The sequence below is a fragment of the Maylandia zebra genome, unplaced genomic scaffold (assembly GCF_041146795.1).
Source record: "Maylandia zebra isolate NMK-2024a unplaced genomic scaffold, Mzebra_GT3a scaffold02, whole genome shotgun sequence".
Lineage (NCBI taxonomy): Eukaryota > Metazoa > Chordata > Actinopteri > Cichliformes > Cichlidae > Maylandia > Maylandia zebra.
Window position 1 is genome coordinate 2866010 of NW_027490032.1, and position 22801 is coordinate 2888810.

A 22801-nucleotide genomic window follows, 5' to 3' on the forward strand; every position below is an offset into this window, starting at 1 on the left:
ATTGATTATTACCGAGGGAGAAAGAGCTGAGTCATGATGGACTGAAATCTGAACTGAAAATCAGCGCAAACAAGTTATTATAGAGGAAGAATAAATTTGGACATTAATTTTTTTTTTGTTTGTTTGCTTGAGGTTTTTTTTAACCATTATATAGCTTTCACGGACTCGTGATTTGGTTGGTTTTTCTTTTTTGTTTTTTTTTTTCAGTTTTAGGTTCTTTTCCTTCAGCAGATATTTTGTGGTTGGTTTATGTTTATATTCACGTGCTTTCTTAGTTTTTTTACTTACTTAGTTTTACTATCTAGTTTCTGTCTATTGTTATACTTGGTTTATATTCCTTGATTCGCTTTATTCCTCCCGTGTGTTATGTTGTTGTTGAGTTCGTGTCACTTTGAAAAGTGTTCTTGCGTTTTGTTTCCCTGTTTTATGTTGGTTGTCTGTTGTGCTTTGTATTTAGTCTCCTCCTCTCACCACGAACAGCAAATATGACGAAAGTTGGCTCTTCCCATGCAGTTTGGCACCACCGCAACTCAGCTGTGTCACCACGTGATTTCTCCTAAAACGATTTCTGCTGCTTTACTCTACCTGACTTGTTTGTTGCCGTCTTCGTGTTGTCCTTCTGTAGGTGAGATTTATTTTATTTTTTTATAAAACAGAATATATATTTAAATTTTGTTTGAAGAAGTGGTAGCCTATACATTATATTTTTTTATATTGATTCAGTATGTATGAGTATGTGGATAATGGATGCTTGTGTGGCGGGTTTATGAAGCGCAGGTACTCCGAGGTGTGATTCAAAACACACATGTCACGTTGGCTGATTTAAAGTTTTTGTGCGTTTGACTCCAGCTCCAGGATTATTTTTTTTCAAAGTCCCTCCTGTCTCATGTTCCTACTCACTTTGTTTGTGGATGAGGATAGATATGGACTTAGGAAAAGAGGAGCACCTGAGAACGACCTTAAAGTTTGACTACACTGTTACTTCGCCACAGCTTGTTGTCTTGGTTTAGCTATAGTGAAGAGATTCAGTGTCAGTTTTGTGACTGACAGTTAGTTTGAACTAGGTCTTAGCTTTATGGAGTATGTATTTGTAAAAGTTTCACTTTCAGAATAGCAATCTGTCTCTAACAGGGGATGAAATGTTATAAAAATACTTTGTGAATTTGTTGTTTGAAAATAATCGTTAATTATGTGAGGATCGTAAGGACTGAATCTCATGAAGATTTCCCCATAAGTCTGTCCAAATGTTGCATTTTTCCAGCTATAAATGAAGTGTTTCTTCAATCTTTGTTGTCCATTCACATAGTACGATATCGAAGGGCTGTTGTGGTTTTTTTTTCTTCAAACGATGCCAAAGGCAAAACAAAGTGACAAAGACTATTACGGTAATTGTTAAAATTACTCGCAACCATGAGCTACTCAGATGTTAGCATTCTGTAATGCCAGAGGTTTAAGTACTTAGTTACTGTATTTAAGGAGAATTTACAAGGACTTCTGGGATGATTTTCATCTCTTAACCCAATTTTGATCTCAGTTGTCATCCTGGTTAATTATGTTTCACTTTCTTTCGAATGTAGGAGGAAGAAGAGATATTTCATTGTTATTATCGTCTGCTCATCTTCAACTTAACGGATTCAAGCTCATGATTAGAACCAAAAGTCAGACTGTTCAGTTAGCTTTGCACAAAAATAGCAGGCGACTTTAGGCAACTGTGACTTGGCGCTATTGTCGTGTTCAAATTTTTCAGAGGGAAATCAGGAGATTGTCTCTCTTTAATAATTGAATCGAATAGAAATGCCCTCCAAGGAGTTAATATGTTAATTAGAGAATTAACTTAAGTTAATATTCAGTTAATATGAGATCCATTTGAGTAAATTCTCATTATTTTTGAGGAACGATTGGTGGGGCTCACTTCTAAACACTCAGTATGAGGAGAGAAGAGTTTTTGGTAATGTCCCCACAGTTTTGAGCCATCCGCTCAAAATCCGATCATCACTATCGATTACACACTTCTTCTGATTGCATCTCTCCTCCTAAAAATTAAAACTCCTTGTAGCATCTATCACAACCACAACAAGCACAAGATATGATTTTTCAATTAATGACATTTCCAGTAAATTGTGTGCCATAGACGTTCACATTTGTGCTACTCATTTAAATATTCTCCTCCTGAAAGGGAAACTCCTACAAAAGGATATGCAATAAGACCAGCCTCAAAAATTCTCCTGTTCATAACTTGCTGTCACAAAACTGGCACTGTGTCTCTTTAGTAAATCTAAAAGCTTTTTAATATCAAAATAATTTAAATCTGGACCTAAACATTACTTTAAAATTCAAACCTTTCTAATAAAATATATTTTTCATAGGATATTCTCATTTTAGAAGTCACTGGAGTAAAGATATGGATTTGTATGATATGGATTTTGTAGTCCATGTTTTGCATATTGTAAGTTCAACATAGCCAACATTCAGCATCACATTGTTAGTGATGTTCCAAATTTCAGAGCATTGCTCTTCTCTTTTCTTAGTATCAATCTTCCCATCAGCCTTTACATGACCTCAGTGACATTTCCATCAAGATCAAGGAAAAGAGGTTAGGAAGAGGAGACAAGAGGGAGGTTTGGAACGCAGCCAGTGTTTTGAAAAATTTGCACTTTGTCAGCTAAACACAGTGTCAAAATGTCAGTATCAAGTATCCCATCCCCAATTCTGAGCGAGCTTTAGATATTTTTGACTTTTTGCATTGTCTCAGTTTCTTCCTGAACTTTCTAAAACTAGATGATTGGGCATTTTTTAGACTTCTGTCCTTCATAAAACATTTGTATTCCGCACAGTAATAACAAGCAGTGAGTGAGAGAGTGTTGCGAGGTGGTGAGTTGTTATGCTCCTGCTGTTTGTATTCATCTCCTTGATAGCATTTTATACATTAATCGCTGTGTAAACCTGTTTGTGTCTCAGAATCTGTGACGTGACAATGGGACTGAGCTTTGTGCGAGCTGGAGGCATCGCTCTTTTTCTCGGCCTAGGCCAAGGTCTAGGCCAGGGTCTAGGCGTAGGCCTAGGCCTAAGCCTAGGCATCATATACCAGTTATACCAGGTAAGGAATCAGCAGGAGAAGCCTCACAGGCAGGTGGGAGGGGAATCAAGATTTATTGCAACAGGTTTTGTCTTCAGATGTTTGTTTTTTTTTGTCTCACCTTAATGTGGATTAATTCTGATTCTTTCTCATGTTTAATCTCAGATTTGCTGATGTGCAGATATTACCTGATAATTTCAGAGAATATATTAATTTTGCCTTTCTTTTCATTTGTAAAGATAATGACATTTTTAGAAACTTTAAAAACATCCCGATTAATAACTATACAAAACAAGCTTTTGTGCAAACAAGAAAGAAGACAAGAGATTAATGATATAATTTTCCACAGTCAGCAGATGCACATAAAAATCAGTCTGAGCACAAACACCCAAACTGAATGGATTGAAGCTGCTCATAATCAGATCTGCTAGGCAGGTTTTACAGTAGGATGAACATTTCTAACAGGATGTAACCAAAAATCTGTAGGTTCCCGAAATCTGTTTCATCTCCTTTTCCTAACCTTTTTTTCTTTCACCTCGATGAACGCATCAGATGTAAAGGAAGAGGGTAGGAGAATTTGTGAGGACGTAGGCAGTGAGTCCTGCACTGAGAGTCTGTCGGATTGATGCTATGACTGTAGTGATGTGGACACTGTACTGGTCCGTATGGTGAAAAGAGAGCTGAGCGTAAAAGCAGAATTTTCAGTTTACTGGCCGATCTACGTCCCTACCTTCACCTATGGTGACGAGCTTTGGATAGTGACCAAAAGAACGAAATTGCGGATAAAAGCAGCAACAATGAGCTTTCTCCGAAGGCTGGCTGGCCTCTCCGTTAGAGATGGGGTGAGGAGTTCGGCCATCCGGGAGAAGCTTATTGCTTATTCTCGACTATAATTCTGTCTTTTCTTTATGGTCACATTTTAACTATCATCCTATAGACTATGGCACAACTGCTCTTCCAGCTACTTTTCTTTCCAAGCTTCTTAGATTGCCATGACCCAGATGACAGAGAACCTACACATACATCTTTCATCCTGAATGTTTTATTTGAGAAAATTGTCTCCTGCTGATGAGGACAGTATGATCCTGAGGTAGAGCACAGGCTGAGCCTTTGATTTGTTTCTGCTTTTGTGTTTTTCAGACAACGAGGACAGGTCAAAATAAATCTAAAAATGTTAAACTCTCTGTGTATGAACAGCGCATTGTCACCCACCGGGTTGACCCGCGGACCATGCAGGTAATGCCACTTTACATGTTGTTTAAACTGAAGCTGTAAATATAAACCACAAAGAACTGACAGCACACAGTACTGACAGAAACAGGAAGCGTGGGGTTTGTCTTCGTGCATCAGCACTTGCAGCCAATATCCATCCAGATTTCTTCCTGTGTGCAGATCACATGGAGGGATATCGCAGGTCTGGAGGAGGTGATCAACGAGCTAAAGGAGAAAATGATCTTCCCCGTTCAGAAAAGACATCTGTTCAGGAAATCCCGGCTGCTGCAGCCGCCCAAAGGTCAGCAATCATTCACTTTTTTGTTGTCGTTCAGGATCCCCATTAGCATCAGCCTTTGCCTTAGTTATTCTGAGATGGGATAGAAAATTGCCTTAATCAGGACACCCACAGAAACTTTAATCAAAATCTACAAAGGATGCACAGCTTTTAACCATTACATTACATCTGTATTAGATATAATCGATCAACAATAACCATTTCTTGTTTGCTGTAATTTCTATTTTGATTATATATATATATACCATTTAAATTCTTTTACTTTAGTCTGTTTGTAATTGGTTGATTCTCTGTATGCGTGTCCAGAGAAATGGAAGTGTTTGTCACTGTTTATTTAAAGCATACAGGTTGTGAATGAGTTTTCAGTTTCCGACAGAGTTTAATGCACCTTAATAGTTAATAGTTTAATTATTTATATAGCACATTTAATTACAACAGGAGCGTTGACCAAAGTGCTGTACAAGAATACAACATGCATAATAAAACAACTTAGAGTATTAAAAGCAAACAACAAATATGAATTAACAAATAACTCTCATGCTGTATTAAAAGCCAGTAAATAAAATTGCGTTTTAAGATAAGATTTAAAAAGATTGACAGTATGAGCCTGTCTGATGTATAGGGGTAAATTATTCCACAGCTTAAGCGCTATGACTGCAAATGCTCGATCACCTCTATGAACCAGCCTCGACCTCGGTACAGCTAAAAGCAAAAGATCACTTGATCTAAGAGATCTAAGGGGGGTATAAGTCTGCAAGAGGTCAGACAAATACCCGGGAGCCTGTCCATTCAGGGCTTTGTAAGTCAACAATAAAATTTTAAAATTAATTCTGAAGCGGGCAGGGAGCCAATGAAGGGAGGCAAGTACCAGGGAAATGTGTTCACATCTTTTAGTACGTGTCAGAAGATGAGCTGCAGCATTCTGGACCAACTGCAGCCTTGCCAGGCAGGTCTGGCTGACTCCAGCATATAAGGAGTTACAATAGTCCAGCTGGGATATAATGAAAGCATGAATCGCTCGTTCAAAGTTTTTAAAAGATAAAAATGATCTCACCTTAGGTAAAAGCCTCAGTTTGAAGAAAGACCGCTGTACGACTGAGCTAATTTGTTTTTCAAAGGTGAAATTGCTGTCAAATATAACCCCCAAATGTTTGGCATGTGATTTGACAAAAGGCTCAAGACTGTGCAGGTTAAAATTAGAAGTGTTGGGATTGCCGCTTGGTTTTGCTATTGTTTGCTTGTGTGTGTTGATTGTGAAAGTATTTGTTTAACAAATAATTAAACTTTCTTTAGTACTCTGGTAACTATAATTGATAGTTTCATTTTATCATAGCTTAGCAAATTAGTGTGTCTTGCATTTTGTGTGTTTGCTGTGTACAACTCTTAATACTGTGCTCTGAAAAAACTACTTGACTCCCTGATATATGCAGTAAAGGACTAGGGCTCCTGAATGCAGCGTAATCTGTAATAAGAGAACCAGAAGTAAGTTTGGCTAAGAACCCTGGGTGTGTGAATAAGACACAAACATAAACGTATTTATTATAGTGGTGTGGACTTTGTCACTTTGTTAAGGCATAAGTTCAGACAGAGGGAAAAAAAAAAACTATTAAAAACAACAAAAACATAATAATAATAATAACAATAATAATAATAATAATAATAATAATAATAATAATAATAATAATAATAATAATAATAATAATAATAACGGTTTTCTCAATTGCTTAAACACTACAACCAATCTTGTGAACCCAAATTTCAAAACCTTAATGCCACTTCCCAAAAAGCACAGCCATTTCCCTGAACTATAAACACTATGCCGCTGCTTTACCACATGAGTCAGATATGGTGAACTGTTACTGTAAAACTCTACACACATATTCGTACATTTGTCAGTGCTGACACCATGTTGTCACTTAGAAAGCAGTCAGTAATGTTAACTCGAATCAGCACAGCTTTAGCTCAGTTACTACACAATTACGAAGTCAAAATGTATCACACACCAATCAGAAACTTTGATGGACAAAAGGGCCAAAGTCAGCTCATTCAGGTTTGAAACAATGGATCCAAAGACATGCAAAGGAAGAGGTTGAGGAGAAGGAGAAGGAGGTCTAGGACACCAGGGAGAAGGAGGTGGATGAACATAATTTCATGTTTATCTGTGTTTTATCCTCAGTTACTTTGACACAAAGGCTTCTGCTGTGATTCTCACACCCCTGATGAAAACTCACAAGTGCCAGCTTTGTTCTTATATATAAAAAAAAAAGATATTTCTTAAATCTGTATCTGTAACTTATTGTTAAATAGTCTAGTCTGTTACTGTCTTGGAGCAACGGCAACCCACATATTTTCCTTAGGGATTAATAAAGTATTCTGATTCTGATATGTACTAATAAATGATCAGAATTATAATATCTCTCACTGTCTGAGTCAACCTGAAATGAATTGAATCTAATCAAACTGAATCAGGAAATGGGATAAATCGGGACCTTGTGAATCGAAATCAAATCAGTCATAGAAATCAGAGCTGATACCCAGCCCTATGTGTCCACAGTGTGTGTGAGAGAGATGAGCTATTGCCATCGATGGGACATTTGAGTCCGTAGGCGAGCAACAAGCTGTTACTTTCATGGTAGTTTGATTTCTAGCAATCGGCAAAATAATACAAAATCCCACTGTCTTCACACAGGTGTGCTGCTGTATGGACCCCCAGGATGTGGTAAAACACTCATCGCCAAGGCAACAGCAAAAGAGGCGGGCTTTGCTTTCATCAACTTGAAGCCGAGCACGCTGACAGATAAATGGTACGGAGAGTCCCAGAAACTGACTGCTGCTGTGTTCTCACTGGCCTCCAAACTGGGCCCAACAATCATCTTCATCGACGAGATAGGTGAGAAAGACACACACATACACACATACAGTTTATCTCTCTCTGTTAAAGTGGAAATCAGTTTGACAAATTAAGTTTGAAAAATAGTTTTTGTTTTTGTTAAACTGTGTGCTTTGCTTACAATGCCCACTTTATGTCATGAATCGACTGTGTAGTGCAGGAAGGAAAGGATCCAAATGCAGGCCCGTAGGCAGGATGTTAACTCAAAACAGCTTTATTATATAAAGTTTTATTAGCTGAAACGAAAATAACCCATCCTTCAAATCCAGGGAAATGAAGGACGCATTTGTCGGCTGCATTTGGAGTGGCCTTTGAATTGGGACAGGCTTCATCGCTGGCTGTGAAGTAATCAGCCTTCAAATGCGGCCTCGGGAGGATGTGGCCTAGGTTTTGGGACACAGCTACAGGGACAAAGGGCCTTCACAATAAAACAGGAAATAGAGGAACATGATGGAGAGGAGAGGCAGACGAGAGGGAGCGATGGGACACGAGCGAGAGGAGACATGACGGGAAAACATAGAATGGAACACAAGGAAGGAAACAAGTTGCTCCTAGAGAGGCTCACACAACATATATAAAGACAGACAGAGATGGAGAGTGGCACAGAGGGCAAAGACAAATAAATAAATAACATGTAATGAAGGAGCTAAACAGAAAAACCTTGGCAATATAGGAATTAACTCAAGACTAACTAAAGAAACTTAACCATAAAGTATAACACAAAATAACACGAAAATACAAAAACACAAAACACTGGTTCAAATGAGCCAGGACCATGACACTGTAGGATTATACAATTTAATTGGGAAGGGAAAGAAAACAAAATTCACTTGACTACAACCTGCTAACATTTAGTGGCGATATTTTCCATGTACTACCTTAAAATGTAGAATTTTCTTAAACATAAATTAAACATATAAAGAAACTGATTCTGCTTTCAGTGAATTTGGTCTGCACAAACGGTTCAAAGAGAGACGTGAATGTATTTTAATATTTGGTCTTAACTGTATACATTTTGACAAATACCATAGAAGCAAAAAAAGAGGCAAAACATTTTCAAACAATGAAATCATAACTGAGATGATAAAACTGTGTGTATGAACAGATTCCTTTCTGAGGAGTCGATCCAGCAGAGATCATGAAGTCACAGCTATGATGAAGGCTCAGTTTATGAGTTTGTGGGATGGACTCGAAACAGACCACCAGTGCCAGGTATGCACACGTCTGAAATGTTTAGGTTCAATATGGAGTCTCAAGAAATTCACTGAGCTGTGGACGTATTATGGAGAGGAATTTGTCTCAAAAGGGTTGCAAATGCATACAGGGTGATCCGCAAGCATAAATTGATTCACAAATGTTTACAGGAATTTGTGTGTAACGTTTGAGGACTCACTTCCATAGGCCATAAAGCAAAACTGTAGTTTTTAGCCATTTTTGCTCCTAGTTCAGTTAAATTTGCATCAACTTTTTGCAGTTTCAGAATAAGATGTTTGCTTTCATGCCAACAGCGTGTACGAGTAAATGATTTGCGTTTTATGGTTACATCTTTTTAGAGAATCAATCCATTTACCTGCTCTTTAATCGTTTGCTCTTTTAACAGTTTGGAGGTTGTTAAAATAGTTTTGTGAGCTTTAAGCTGAGATTCTGCTAAAATACATTTATATTTAAAAATTGATTTTAGGATTTAATGAATCAGTATTGGATTATTCAAATTAAAATCAATTATCCATCCATCTATTTGCTTCCACTTATCTTTTTCAGGGTTGCGGGGGGCTTTGGAGCCTATCCCAGATGTCAGCTGACTCCACACAGAAAGACCCTAAAGACCTAAAATCGATTAGAATTGGGTTTTTATTTTTTTAAAACCACCCCTATTTGCAACCCTTTAGAACCCAATTTCTCTCCATAATCTATGCAATATATGTGAATCCTGAACATAAACGATCAGATAATCAATAAAATGTTCTTCGAAGATTCGGTCTGTATGTAAATCTGATTGAAAGTGTACTTTGTCAGGTGATCATTATGGGAGCCACCAATCGTCCTGAGGACATAGACCCTGCCATCTTGAGGAGGATGCCCACCAAGATCCACATCAAGCTGCCTGTATGTCCTTTTAAAATAAGTCTGACTGTTTTTTTAAAAACAAACCAACAAACAAAAAGCATACTGAACGCAGCAGTGTACCCTCTGCATTGGTCGGTTTGCGTGCCGTGGCAACATCATCACACATTCATTTCTATTTATCCTGTTAAGGCACAGGGTGCTGATGTATTCTCCTGAATGGCAGGTGTCACTACTCAGATAATATCACCACATTAGAAGGAATAAAGCAGTGAAGACGTCAAACCTAAAGAAAAGCATCCCAAGAAGTCTTGTGTTTCTCTAATGATACATCATTAAAATGCAGCAAAAACTGACAAAGCTCTAACAGTCATGTCTTCATCTGCGGTGGTGGCCATGAAACAATGTGCTAGGTTACAAAAACAGAGTGGTGCATGACCAGCTGAAGTGATACCGTAAAGGCGGCATGTACCAGCATATGAGACATAATCTATGGCTCACACCACTGTCAGACAGGGGTGTGTGAGGATAAAACTAGTCTGACAGTGTGTTTGTTTCTGCAGAACATTGAGCAGCGCAAGCAGATACTCAGACTGATCCTGGAGAATGAGACGGTAAGTTCACAGCAAAAGGGAAAAAGTCATGTGACTGAGATATTAATCCTTATGATCTTACATTATTTTACCAACATGGTTCTTCTTCTGCTCTTTTAATGTAGTTAGTACATGAAGCCAAAGAAACATTAAATCCACAATAATAAAAATGAGTGAAGAAAAGGAAAGCTTTAGTGAAGGTTACAAATGATCTTCTTATGGCCTCTGACAGTGGACTCGTGTCTGTGCTTGTCCTGCTAGACCTCAGTGCAGCATTCGATACTGTCGACCATAATATCCTATTAGAGCGATTAGAGCATGCTGTAGGTATTACAGGTACCGTAATGTATCAGATCTATCTAAAATACTCGAATTTGTGCATGTAAATGGAGAGTCCTCTTCTCACACTGAGGTTAATTATGGAGTTCCACAGGGTTCAGTGCTAGGACCAATTCTGTTTACATTATACATGCTTCCCTTAGGCAGCATCATTAGAAGACCTAGCATACATTTCCACTGCCATGCAGATGACACCCAGGTCTGTCTATCTATGAAGTGAGATAACACACACCAATTAGTTAAACTGCAGGAATGTCTTAAAGACATAAAGACCTGGATGGCCTTTAATTTCCTGGCAGAGCCTTCAGTTTTCAGACCCCTTTTCTATTAAACCAGCTTCCAGTTTGGATTCGGGAGACAGACACGATCTCTACTTTTAAGATTAGGCTTCAAACGTTTCTTTTTGCTAAAGCATATAGTTAGGGCTGGACCAGGTGACCCTGAATCCTCCCTTAGTTATGCTGCAGTAGGTGTAGGCTGCTGGGGGGTTCCCATGATACATTGAGATTTTCTTCTTCTTCTTCTCACTTAATATGAGAAAATAGGGGCGGGCCTAAAGTCAACACACCTGAATTAAATGAATTAGCTCATTACCAGGCCTCTGGAGAACTTCAAGACACTTTTCCACTCTTAACAGATCAGTTAAGAGTGGCATTAAAAAATCACGCTGACTAAAAGAGTTGTTCTCTCATTCTTTTACTGAAGGTAACCATTTCTGACAATTTCAGTTCCTTTTGCAGATTATTCCAGGAGACAGAGGCGGCGTATTTCAAAGCCTAACTCCTAATTGTGTTTTGATTTGTGGGACAATCAACTGTATGATATTGTGAGAACAAGGGCTGCATTGTTATGATTTTTATGCATATAAACACATAAATAAGAGGGAGAGATTTATAGATAAAGACCAACCAATGGGAAAGCCTGCAAATATAAGAGAAGGACATGGAGCAGCAGCATACACAGAACAATAATGTAGACGATTTCCATAACCCCTTTAGTTAGTGGGCTGGTGCATTCAGAAAAAGCAGCTCACCATAATCCAATAAAGGTAAAACAGTTGCACGAATCAAGTGTTTCTCACCTGGAGGCACACACAGGATTGATTTCTAAACTTAGTTTTAGTTTTAACTTAGACACAAGCCTTTGAATGTGAGTTTTAAATGGTAAATTCGGATTTACAATGATACCTAGATTCATTGATAGACTGATTCTGCCTCTGTAGGTGGATCCACTGACTAACCTCAGCCACATCGCCAGGGAAACTGAAGGTTTCTCAGGAAGTGACCTCAAAGAGATTTGTCGTGAGGCAGCACTGCTGTGTGTCCGAGAAATCATGGATTCTGACACGTAGGTGTTTGGTATTTCCAGGTCAGAGTGGGTAGAGTGACAGGACGTTAAATGTTTTAAAATGATCAAAGTCAATATTTTGACAAATAGGTATTATCAATTACTAATAAAATAAATATTCTGATGATATTCACTTTTTCATGCTAATTAGGACAAATACAGCACAAGTGAAAATCATCTTTTTTTCCTTTTCACTCTCTCAGTGTGCAGGCATTTTTTATGATTGAACTGAGTGATGCAGAGCTGCTCTTATAAAGTTCAGAAGTTCACTTGCTGTTTGCTAAACGTCTGATTTCTTTCTCTCAGCCTTTCAGATGACTGCATCCGTCCAATTAGTCAGGATGACCTCCAGAAGGCCACAACAAAGATGAAGGAGTCCAAGAGTCCGGGTGGCCTGACACTGGATGAGGCATTGTCATACTATTCATAATGTAATAACTGAAACAACACATAGAAATGAATAAATAAACAAGGGGAACCTAGACTATATAGCTGCTCTTGCAAAAGTAAAATGTGTTCAGAACCACAGCATTCAGATCCCAATTCTGATTCCAAAAGCTTCCAGACAGGAGAGGGTTTAAAAAAAAAGATTTTCTAGATATGGAGTTTGGCAGCCCTTTCCTTTGTAGGCAGTGCCTAACTAATGTCATTCAACCTGACCTGCAAGTCTTAGAAAACTACAGAGCACTTTATCAGCGGCTGATGTCCAATCACCGGCACACAGGTTTAAAACCTCTGCTGAGTTTCAGCTCTCATCGGTTAAACACTGGACTTCATTCACTCAGGTTCTGTCTGTCAGGTCACGTTTACTTCACTGTTTTATTTACAACTGAGCAAATTTGTTTTTGCTCAGATTAAAGTTACGTTTCATAACTGCATAGTTTTACTGACGTTTAATGTCTCACTGGAGCACATGTTAGACTCAACCATTTACTTTTCTTTATTATAACATGTTCATTTATGCTGGATTTCTTTTTAAACTGTGAATTTTGAATTTAAATTAACATTAAAAATCTTTTTTTATACAAGGAGGAAAGAGAGAGTGCGATTCCACTGAGAGGATCAGCATCTGAACCAGCATGTTGATCATGAAGACTCCAGCCTGTACATAAATGATTAAATCATCTCTTTTTAATATTTATTCAACTGTATTCTAAGCACCAGCTCTCTGTTAGAATTTTTGGAGTTTACTCAAAAATAAAATCAGAGTAACATCTGATTTGTGTGGGGTGGATTTATTTATTTGGTCCTTTAATTGTAAAACACTTGCTACAGACTATGAAACACATCACAGACTTCTGGATCTTAAAAGAAAACTAATACTGCTCATGAATGAGACTAACAGAAACAGCATTAGTGAAGGTTACAAATGATCTTATGGCCTCTGACAGTGGACTCATCTCTGCTTGTCCTGATAGACAGTGCAGCGAACAATACTGTTGACCATAATATTTTATTAAAGTGATTACATGCTATAGGTATAACAGGTACTGTGCTGCAGTGGTTTATATTATTGTCTCGTATCAAATGGAAAAACCCTCTTTTCCACTTCATACCATTGACCAGTTGAACAATCAAACAATTGAATGTGACATGAGCTACGCTACATTAGTTTGACTTCCTTGTTGTCCATTGGAAAGCCACAGCAAAATATGGAGTGTGTCCTCAGCGGCCAGAACAAGAACATCACATCAAGAAGGCCCTGAGTAAATGTGGTTATCCCAGCTGGACTTTAGTCAAAGCTTTGATATTTGTGAAAGGCAAGAAGAGCTAACATATCAGACCAGGACTCTGCAGTCTATTTACACCTACAGGCCAGTGGACACTCTTTCAGTGATGAGGATGTACACATCCTCGACAGGGAGGAACGCTGGTTTGAGCTCGGAGTCAAGGAGGCTATTTACATGAAAAGGGAAAGACCATCTCTGAATCAAGGAGGGGGCCTAAGGGTACATCTGTCACCATCTGACAATGCTGTGATTGCAGCCATTCCCCAACTCTCTGTGAATGGTACTCATGGTCATTGATCAATGAGCTTTGATCAGTGGTTGTTGATCAATGGTCATGAGAATTTGTATATTAATAATCAAGGAAATGACCTCCCAGCCCATTGTTCCTTCAGTGGGCTGGTTTCAGTCATTGTGCAAATGTACTGTTCATAAGAGTGGGGAAACCTCCAGTCAGCTGAGACTGAAGAAGTCACTTGGATTAGTGACAAAAAATTTCTCCCACTGAAAACGCTACGTCCAGATGAAGAGAATCAACTTTTTGAGGAGCGGCTGTTTGGTTTCTCCAAGGTAGAGGTCTGAGCATTCCTCGCCACACTGTACAGCACATACTACGTTGTTAAGTTTGTGTTTGGGAGTTTTGCCCTTAGAACAAACCAGTTTTTGTCTGAGTGTGTTGCTGAGTCTCCAGTACACTGGGATGTCATGCTTGGAGAAGATTCTCCTGAGTTTCTCTGATAAACCTGCTACATAAGGGATGATAATATTGTTCCATTTGTCCTTGTGTTTCTCCTTAGTTGATGTCTGACCTTCTTTTCTGTGTATCTTTGCAGATTTGTTTCAGTTTTTTTCTCTTCATATGTTTATATTTGTGATAAATTTCATTTTAACTTTAGTTCAGAAAGCCCTCAACAATTTTACTTTAGTGCAAATGAAACAAAAAAACAACCCAGTGTTCCTACACTCACAAAAACTTTGAGTCTTTCATTCGGAAGCCTCCTCACTTACTCCTACATCTGAACTTGTCAACTGAGCTTTAATGTTCACTCACAGTGACCGCTGTTTTATAAATCATCCAGCAGGTGGCAGCACAGGAGCTTCCAGCATCACACGATGTTGGAAATGTCTCAGGAGGTCTAGATTAAAGGCTTGGTGACAATGGAGTGTTAAAAGCTGTGCTGTTGTTGTTAATACTTGAGGTCACATGAGGCTGGTGCTTTCATCGTCTTAATCACAGAAGAAGAAAAAATACTGAGGTTTCAGAAAAGCTGCCAGCTGGTCCATTTGGGAGATGTTGGAATGAATTTGTCTATTTACAGTTTTCTACAAACCAAAAGAGCAGCAATCACAACAATGAGTACAAGAAGTAAAAAGCCAGGAGCTCCCAGCCCAGCTCACAGTACACACCAGCTCAGACATTCCTGTCGGTTAGTTCTCTGCTTTGATTAAATGCACCTAAAGAAAATCAAAATTGACTTTAATCATGTTAGAAATGCAAAAATCTTGCCGATGCCCTGAGACTTTGCTGGCAGTTTTTACCAAAAGTCCAAACCAAGTCTTGTTCTTCAGATTCTTGTTACCAAACCAAGCAGCAATACAGAAAGAAATAATAGGTTCAATAAAACTTCTGAAAAACAAGGACAACGTGTCAGATGATACATTAAAAGATCTCATTTTCCTTAAAAAGAACAGACTTTGGTGAACTTCTTTGTTAGTGGCATCAACATGAGGCTCCAAACACAGTTCAGCAGCAAAGCTTCTGTTAATCCATCAGAGCCACACACACAGGGATCTTTATCTCATTAAAATGTTTATAATGACTGAAAGCAGACAGGAAGTGTTGGGAGCTTCCCACCCGGCTGTTAGACTGCTATGTCGCAGCAAAACAGTGAAACAGTTTGACTTTCTTTGTCTCTCTTGAATGTTGTTAATGAACAACAACTTATTAATAAATGAAATCATCTGAATCCAAAACAGCCTCAGCGTAACTCATTTTGTGTGTTTGCTCTTAGTTTATCTATACAGTAGCAACACACTGAGGAGACTGTGCACATTTCACATGAGAGCAGGAACTTGGCACTAACATATGTACAGAGCCGGTTCTGACCGGTCAGAGAGCTGATTTGATATCTATTCTTCTCCTGTTAAATTAATGATGCAGCTTCTTTTATCAGCAGCAGTTTTTCCCTTTTCTTTTAAGAAGAACTGATGAAAGATTTTAATTTTGTGAATTATGCTTAGTTGTAGCTTCATTAAAGAAGAGGAGTTTGTGAATTGGAGCCAACACAGAGAGAGAGAGATTGAAGCCATATGTTTAGAGGAATGTGGTGACATCCGGTTTTAAACAAGACAGACTGGCGCTCCCCCTCTCTCTCTCTTCCCTTTTATTGAATGTCTGCATTTCTATACATACTACCTCCTTTGTTTCAGCTACTGACAAGCTAACGGTCTCTTTTTCCTTTTATGGAAATGTTTTTGCCACTCCTACTTCCTTGAAAACTTGTATAAATAAAGCAAGTTCTGGATTTCCTGGGCGGTCTTCCCTCTCACTCATATCTGCCCTGCACACGTTGCTGCGGGATGGATCTGGGCGATGAGGGGGGGTCGTCCATGTGTGCACATGTATTAAGATATCTTGAGTCTGAGTTCCTTTGCCTTCTACAATTTCTCTTCACAAGAACCATCTGTTTCCTGTTTGGCTGAACTAAATTATTTCATACTATGCATCATGACAAGAAATACTTTTATGAAATTAAACAGAACAAGACATGCAACAACTGGCACATTATTTCAAATCTCAGGCCTGAGCTGTGGTTAAAATGCCACAAAACAAAAACATCCTTCCTTTGTCTTTGATTAATCATTTTTCCTTGACTTTGAAGAAAAGTTGTTTGTTTGTTTTTTCTTAGCCAGCTGCTTCATAAAGTGGTGGTGGACGTTTTTTATGAGGTTTAACCAGGATGAAACTTCCTGAAGTTGAACTACTCATAATTCACTGATACACAAACTGTGCTGTTTCTTGCACATCATATAAACATGTATCTATAATATAATGTCTCTATAGAGGTTAAAAAAATACACACTTGTGTTTTCCTCTCCCTGCTGATCCACTTTATCCTTTCCTATTTTAAAGCTTCAGGTATCTCTAAAGTCAAATGAGTGAATGATTAATCAACCGCACCCTATATTAGACTTTGTCAATATGGCGTAGTGGGTGTAGATTCGAAGAAAGTGAGAAAAACTGCAACTGGTTGGCAGTGAGGGGAGGAAGACAAGACAAAGACACAGTGTGTAAGAGAAACAAGTATCAATAATAACTAATAATTAAATGCAGAGTTGTGTGTAAGAACAGAGTGAAACATTTGACTGCAGAAGAAACACTCAGTGCATCATGGGAATCCCCCAGCAGCCTTTTGCAGCATAACTAAGGGAGGATTCAGGGACAGCTGATCCAGCCCTAACTATATGCTTTATCACAAATGAAAGTTTTAAAACTAGTCTTAAAAGTAGAGATAGTGTCAGTCTCCTGGATCCAAGCTTGTAGCTGATTCAGCAAACAACATAACTAATGAGAATAAAGTGAAGGTGGAATATGTGTGTGTTCACATGCAGACTGTGAGTTGTGTTTCCTTTCTAAGCTGTATTAAGCAAATTTATCAGTAACTGATCACTTGACCCCACAGCAGGATGAAGATGTTTCCTGACACAGAGGCATCTGCACAGGCTCAGTCTGACTTGCAGTTGTAATAAGTCATAAAAAACTCTTATCAGTGCCTCATCAGGCAGCGAAAACATTTTTACCAAACTAAACTACAACCTGAAACCCACAAAAGTTGGGTCATTCTTTAAATTTGAACAAAATGAAAACTAAAAGACATTCAAATTACATGAACCAACATTTATCAGAACACAAATAACATACTACATTTAAAGTGAGATATTTTACATCATCATCCACTGAATGAGCTCATTTCAAATAGCCTGCTACAGGTCTCAGAATAGTTGGGACAGGGGCCTGTTTACCAGGGTGTAGCATCTCCTCTTCTTTTCATATCAGTTTGAAGGTGTCTGAGCATCAAACTTATGACTTGCTGGAGTTTTGGTGTTGCTTTGATAAAGGTTTCAGTCACATTTGTAATATATACTGATTTATTTTTATCTTCTGTTTTCATTCATGTATTTGTTTTATTGTTATTTATTTCTTTGTCTGTTTATTGTATGGTTTTTAAATTTTATTTATGGTTTTTAATTGATGTGCAGCTTGTAAGCAGAGCCTGAGCTCTTTAACTTCATGAGACTGTCACATGTTTGTCTTTGGAATGAGATGCATCTCATACAGTCAGTATCAGTGTGGGAGGCCTTTCAACTCTCTTTGCTCACAGTGTGGTTTATGCTGTGAAGCATAACTTTGCTCCCTTCCCCCCTTCATGAAGCTTCTTTTGAAACACAGTGAAGAAGGACTTAGTTCTACTCTTCTCTGACAAAGTTATGCTGTTGTAACTGCAATATGTGGTTTTGTGTTGTCCTGCTCAAATACAAACAAGGCCTTCCCTGAAATAGACGTCATCTGGAGGGGAGCATATGTTGCTCTAAAACCTTTATAAACATTCAGTATTCATAGTTCCTTCCCAAACATACAAGCTGCCCATACCGTATGCACTTACGCACCTCCACACCATCAGAGATGCTGGCTTTTGAACTGAACTCTAGGTCTCCCTCCTCTTTAGCTCGGAGAATGTGGCATACGCGATTACCAAGAGGAATGTCAAACTTGGATTTGTCTGAACACAGAAGTCTTTCCCACTTTGAAACAGTCCACGTCAAATGAGTCTTTTGAAGGTCTCTGCCTGTCTAAAAGAGCATTTTTGAGACTTACATTAGGCATCAAATTTGAAATGATTGGATTGTAAAATTTCTCAGTTTTAACATTTGTTATTTATGTTCTGTTGTGAAAAATGTTTGGCTCATGGGATTTGAAAGTCTTAATTTTCAAAATTAGAGATTTTTTTTTTAATTTAGGGTAATAAAATTAACTTCCTGTTCTATTGTAGTTAATTTTTAAAGTTAAAAAAAAAAAAAAAAAAAAAGAAGAAAACAGATCACTTATTTTTTCCCCCCAATAATTTAGTTTCTTTTTTAACCAAAATGTTTTGGGTTTTTTTTCCCCACATCTAGTTTTAGTCAAACTAAATAACTGGATTCACTGGTTAAAAGGTCTTGTAGTTCATAAAGTCTCTTAGCTCACCTTCATTAAAATCTACACCTTCCTCACATTTCCCTGCACTTGCTGGATGTGCCATCTTTCTATTCAACTGCAGTATGAACATCCTGGTTCTCTCTCCCTCGTGTATTCTCTGGTGTGATGGAATAACACCAATAACCAGCACCCAAAGGTTTAACCACTGAGAATCTGAGTTATTGATACCAGAGAGACCAGACACAGACCAAACAGCTTTTATTAACAGTTCTGCAGGACAGAAAACCAACCATGGCTCCAGTCACACTGATCACAGTTAGTATCAGGATCAAAGTACTGAAGAGGAGGGAGAAAAAAAAAAAAAAAAAAAAAGAAAAAAAAAAAAACCCCACACACATTTCTCCAAGTAAATTTTAAACAATCTGATTTCCAAACTGCTGCTCTCAGTGCACAGCAACAATAAAACTGTACATAAATGCTAAGAATTTTGATTTCATTTCTTACTGACATGAACATACAAATCACCTGATAATAAACAACATCATAGTTTTTTAGATGCAGTGAACACATAATTTAGCCTGAAGTGTCCCAGTCTATAGAAAGCTGGTATACTTTCAGTGTTCTGTTAATATGACAGCTGAATTTACAGGATAAAACAATGTTGTCTTTACCTGGTCCAAACCAGCCAACATGTTGGTGTGTTCGTACAGAGTTGTGTGGTCTGGTGTTTCAAGTCTAAATCATTTTATTACATTTAACAGTTACATATCGTCCTTTCATTATCACAGGTTTTTATAACCCACAATCATGTCTTAGGTAACACTAAATCAGATTTAGCTGTCCACATGATTGGTACAAACAGGACAATGTTTTTTTGAATTGCTCTCAGTCTGGCTCATCACCTGGGACCTGTTTGTCATGGGAGACCCTACCAGGAGCTGAACGCTCCAGACAACTCAGCTCCCAGGATCGTCTGAGCTCACAAACCCCTCCACCACGATAAGGTGGCAATTCAAGGAGGGGGATGAAAGGGGAAGAGGAAGGGAAATTATATTACTGCCGATGTTACATGAGCCTCTGCTCGTCTACAGAAACAATGTCGTATCCGTTCGTGACAAGATGGAACAAGAAATGTGTTTTGTCTTTTTTCAGGATTTTTATACATGACAAAGGCCACAAAAATCACCACAGCTGACAGTCCAATGATGACTCCAATGATCAGTCCCACAGGTCGATTCTCTACTGGTGGACCTGCAGGTGAGAAACAGGTGTGAGGTGTCAGCTGTCAGGTAGGTGATGAGTGAAGAACAGAACAGAATCCATTTCCTCTTCAAACTGCTGTCAGACATTATCTACTGCACTCTGATCACATCACTCAGACCAGCTGCTTTCTACAAAGTCTCATCAACAACATCTTTAGAAACAAACATCAACAACCAGGAAGCAGCTTCACCTCTGATCACACACACACTCAACTCTACTCACTCACCTGGAGGATCAACAACACGAAGGTAGATGATGCTGATGGACTTCCATGAGTGTGTTTCTTCCATGAAGACACGACACTCGTATGTTCCAGTGTCATCAGTCGTCATGTCCTTCAGAATCAAAGACACGTCTCCATCCTTCATTTTTCTCTCCTGCAGGTCAACTCGATTCATAAAAGATAAATGCTGGCTGTGTGGGTCAAAGTGCCCGTCGCGGTTTAAAAGTACATATTCTGGCTTTAAGTCAAATCTGCTCCACTCTACAGCTATGAAGGACGTGTTTGAAGCTCGACATGGCAGAGTGATGTTCTGTCCAGATTTAATTGTGATGTTTTTGTGGTCTGAAAGAATGAAAAATACAAAGCAGAGGTTAGAAAGGTTTTCGCATAGAAAGGCTTCCTAGCTCCGCTGAACCACAGGAGGCAGAGTTGACACCGACAGTGACGTTTGGCACAATTTGTTATCAGAGAGAGACATGACTCTCAAAGAGGTATCAGCTGAAAACATTGCAAGAATTCAGTAAGAGTAAAAATGGCAATTTTCCCAGAAAACAAAAAAAAACAAACAAAAAAACAAAAACACACACACACACACACACACACACACACACACACACACACACACGAGAAAAAAGTAGTCAAATGGAGGACGGAAACATACAAGCAAAAGATGTTGCTGCTCTGAGGCACAGTGGCGGTTCAGGACAGTTTCAACTGATGTAGGCAAGTGCTCTTGTTTTTCTTTGCTTATTGTTGGAGCATATTTCAGCATTTTTCTCTTTAAGTTGAGGTTGTGTCACTCAACATTGACTTGGATTGAAGCTAGCCACACACACACACACACACACACACACACACACACGAAGTTTCCTTTTAATGGCATTTGGAGCGAGAATAAATATATAATATACGTATACAGGCAATTTCACATGGCTCTCACTTTGAAATCCAAAACCAGACTGACATTAATCCAGGAGCATTGTGATGATGTGTACTGTTGATTTGAAGTGAAATTAGTCTGTATAAACAGGACATTCTGAATTCAAAGAAAGCTCATAAGCACGCTCCAAGGGCTCTTATTTTGAAATCTAAAAATCAAACTGACTTGATATTGATAATAGTTCTGTGAAAATGTGTACTGTCTGTGAAATTAGTTTGTGGAAACAGGAAGTTCACTTTTAATATCATTTTTAAATGAGACGGGGGGGAAATAAGGCGAGACTGAAGGGCTTTTATTCTGAAATATGGTGTGGGTTTCTCTTACCACAATATCTAGTATACACACACACAAAAAAGCTTCTCGAAGCTGAGGCTGGCTTAACGGCAGCTCACGCAGTTTTGTGTCACCAACGATAATTCACACATCTCTGCTCGCCTTCTGGTTACTGAGAGCTAAAAATAGTTACAAAAATAGTGACTAAATAGTGAATAGAGACTCTGCAAATCCAAGAACCAGCAGGCAGTTTACAGAAACTTTTACACAGAGAAAACAAAAGCCTTCTAACTTAAACATGTGGTTTCTACTTACCTTCATGGGACGAGGCAAGGGTCCATAGCACAGCCGTAAAGACTGTGCGGATGATGTCATCCATGTTCTGTGCGTACACAGAAGGTTGACCTTTTAGTCTTAATTTAGTGGAACAGAGGCACTCTCCGAATCAGTCCGATAGTTTTATGGGCAATGTCTCCTGCTTTGATCCTGTAGACGAGCTTCGGGTTTTATGAAAAAAAGACTACGCACTCAAAATTCAAGACCAAACTAGTGCAACCTTCAGTTATACACACAGAACACAGACGGAACAGCAACAGTCTGTTTCTGGCGCTCCTGCGGTTTTATACCAGTCTGCGGATTGATACCGAAACGTCAGCTCCCCACACTGACTGCGCATGAGAACTATTTTCTTTGATTTTAATTACAGTTATCAAAATAAATAAAATACAAAGCAACTAAACAAAAGACTAAATTATTTTATTTTCTAAACATAAAAAACCCCAAAAGAGATAATGTCTTAAATTATTACAAGCGATTTCTGACCAACACGACTCAGAGTCAACAAGTAAACTTTATCTGACTATGTTTGTTTTTATTGTGCACTCCTGTGGATGCCGTGTTTTATGTGCATAATGTCTTACTCAATGTGCGTGCCATCTGATCAAGATGTTAGAAGATATATATTAATATATATTAATTAATTTATATATATATTAACCTGAGCTAAATATGCATTTAATTAAAAATAGAGGACACAATGATGCCAACAGGTTAAGCTTCAGCAGCAGTTTGCTTTCAAGGTTCTTTCTGTGAAGCTGTAACTGTTAAGCAGTGAACAGGAGTCCTGCATGACTGAGAACAAGCTCCAGATGCAGGAAGAGCTGTATTGGTTTTGATCGACAGCTTCTTGATGTGAGGAAAGCCGTGCAATAGATCAACACCTCCAGTGAAAGGACATGAAAGGTACATCTCCAGCTCCCCTGCTTCTGGCTTTCCTGACCCCATGGAGCCATCATCTTCGTCCAATAGGCCGCTGTTTGTGCTGGCCTCATCCAGGTGATGTCTGATGAAGTTGAGACC

General features: G+C 38.6%; 2 protein-coding genes across 3 annotated transcripts; one reads left to right on the forward strand and one right to left on the reverse strand.

Moving 5' to 3' along the window:
- Positions 1-570: 570 nt before the first annotated feature.
- Positions 571-13076, forward strand: LOC101466991 (outer mitochondrial transmembrane helix translocase). Of its 2 annotated transcripts, none has more exons than XM_023155659.3 (11): positions 571-621; positions 2959-3097; positions 4217-4312; positions 4469-4589; positions 7276-7476; positions 8582-8688; positions 9493-9582; positions 10104-10154; positions 11695-11819; positions 12126-12250; positions 12849-13075. In XM_023155659.3, exons 2-10 carry the CDS (start codon positions 2975-2977, stop codon positions 12247-12249), a joined length of 1038 nt encoding a protein of 345 aa, XP_023011427.3. In that variant the 5' UTR covers positions 571-621; positions 2959-2974; the 3' UTR covers position 12250; positions 12849-13075. The 2 variants fall into 2 exon arrangements, with proteins under 2 accessions (XP_023011427.3, XP_014269944.3); XM_014414458.4 differs by having other exon boundaries at positions 575-625; positions 12849-13076.
- Positions 13077-18984: 5908 nt separating this feature from the next.
- Positions 18985-22024, reverse strand: LOC112434605 (uncharacterized). The gene is made up of 3 exons (XM_024802073.2): positions 21758-22024; positions 20233-20571; positions 18985-19994 (listed from the first exon to the last, which is right to left on the reverse strand). The coding sequence occupies exons 1-3, from the start codon at positions 21819-21821 to the stop codon at positions 19792-19794; spliced, it is 606 nt and encodes a 201-aa protein (XP_024657841.2). The 5' UTR covers positions 21822-22024; the 3' UTR covers positions 18985-19791.
- Between the last annotated feature and the right edge of the window lie 777 nt (positions 22025-22801).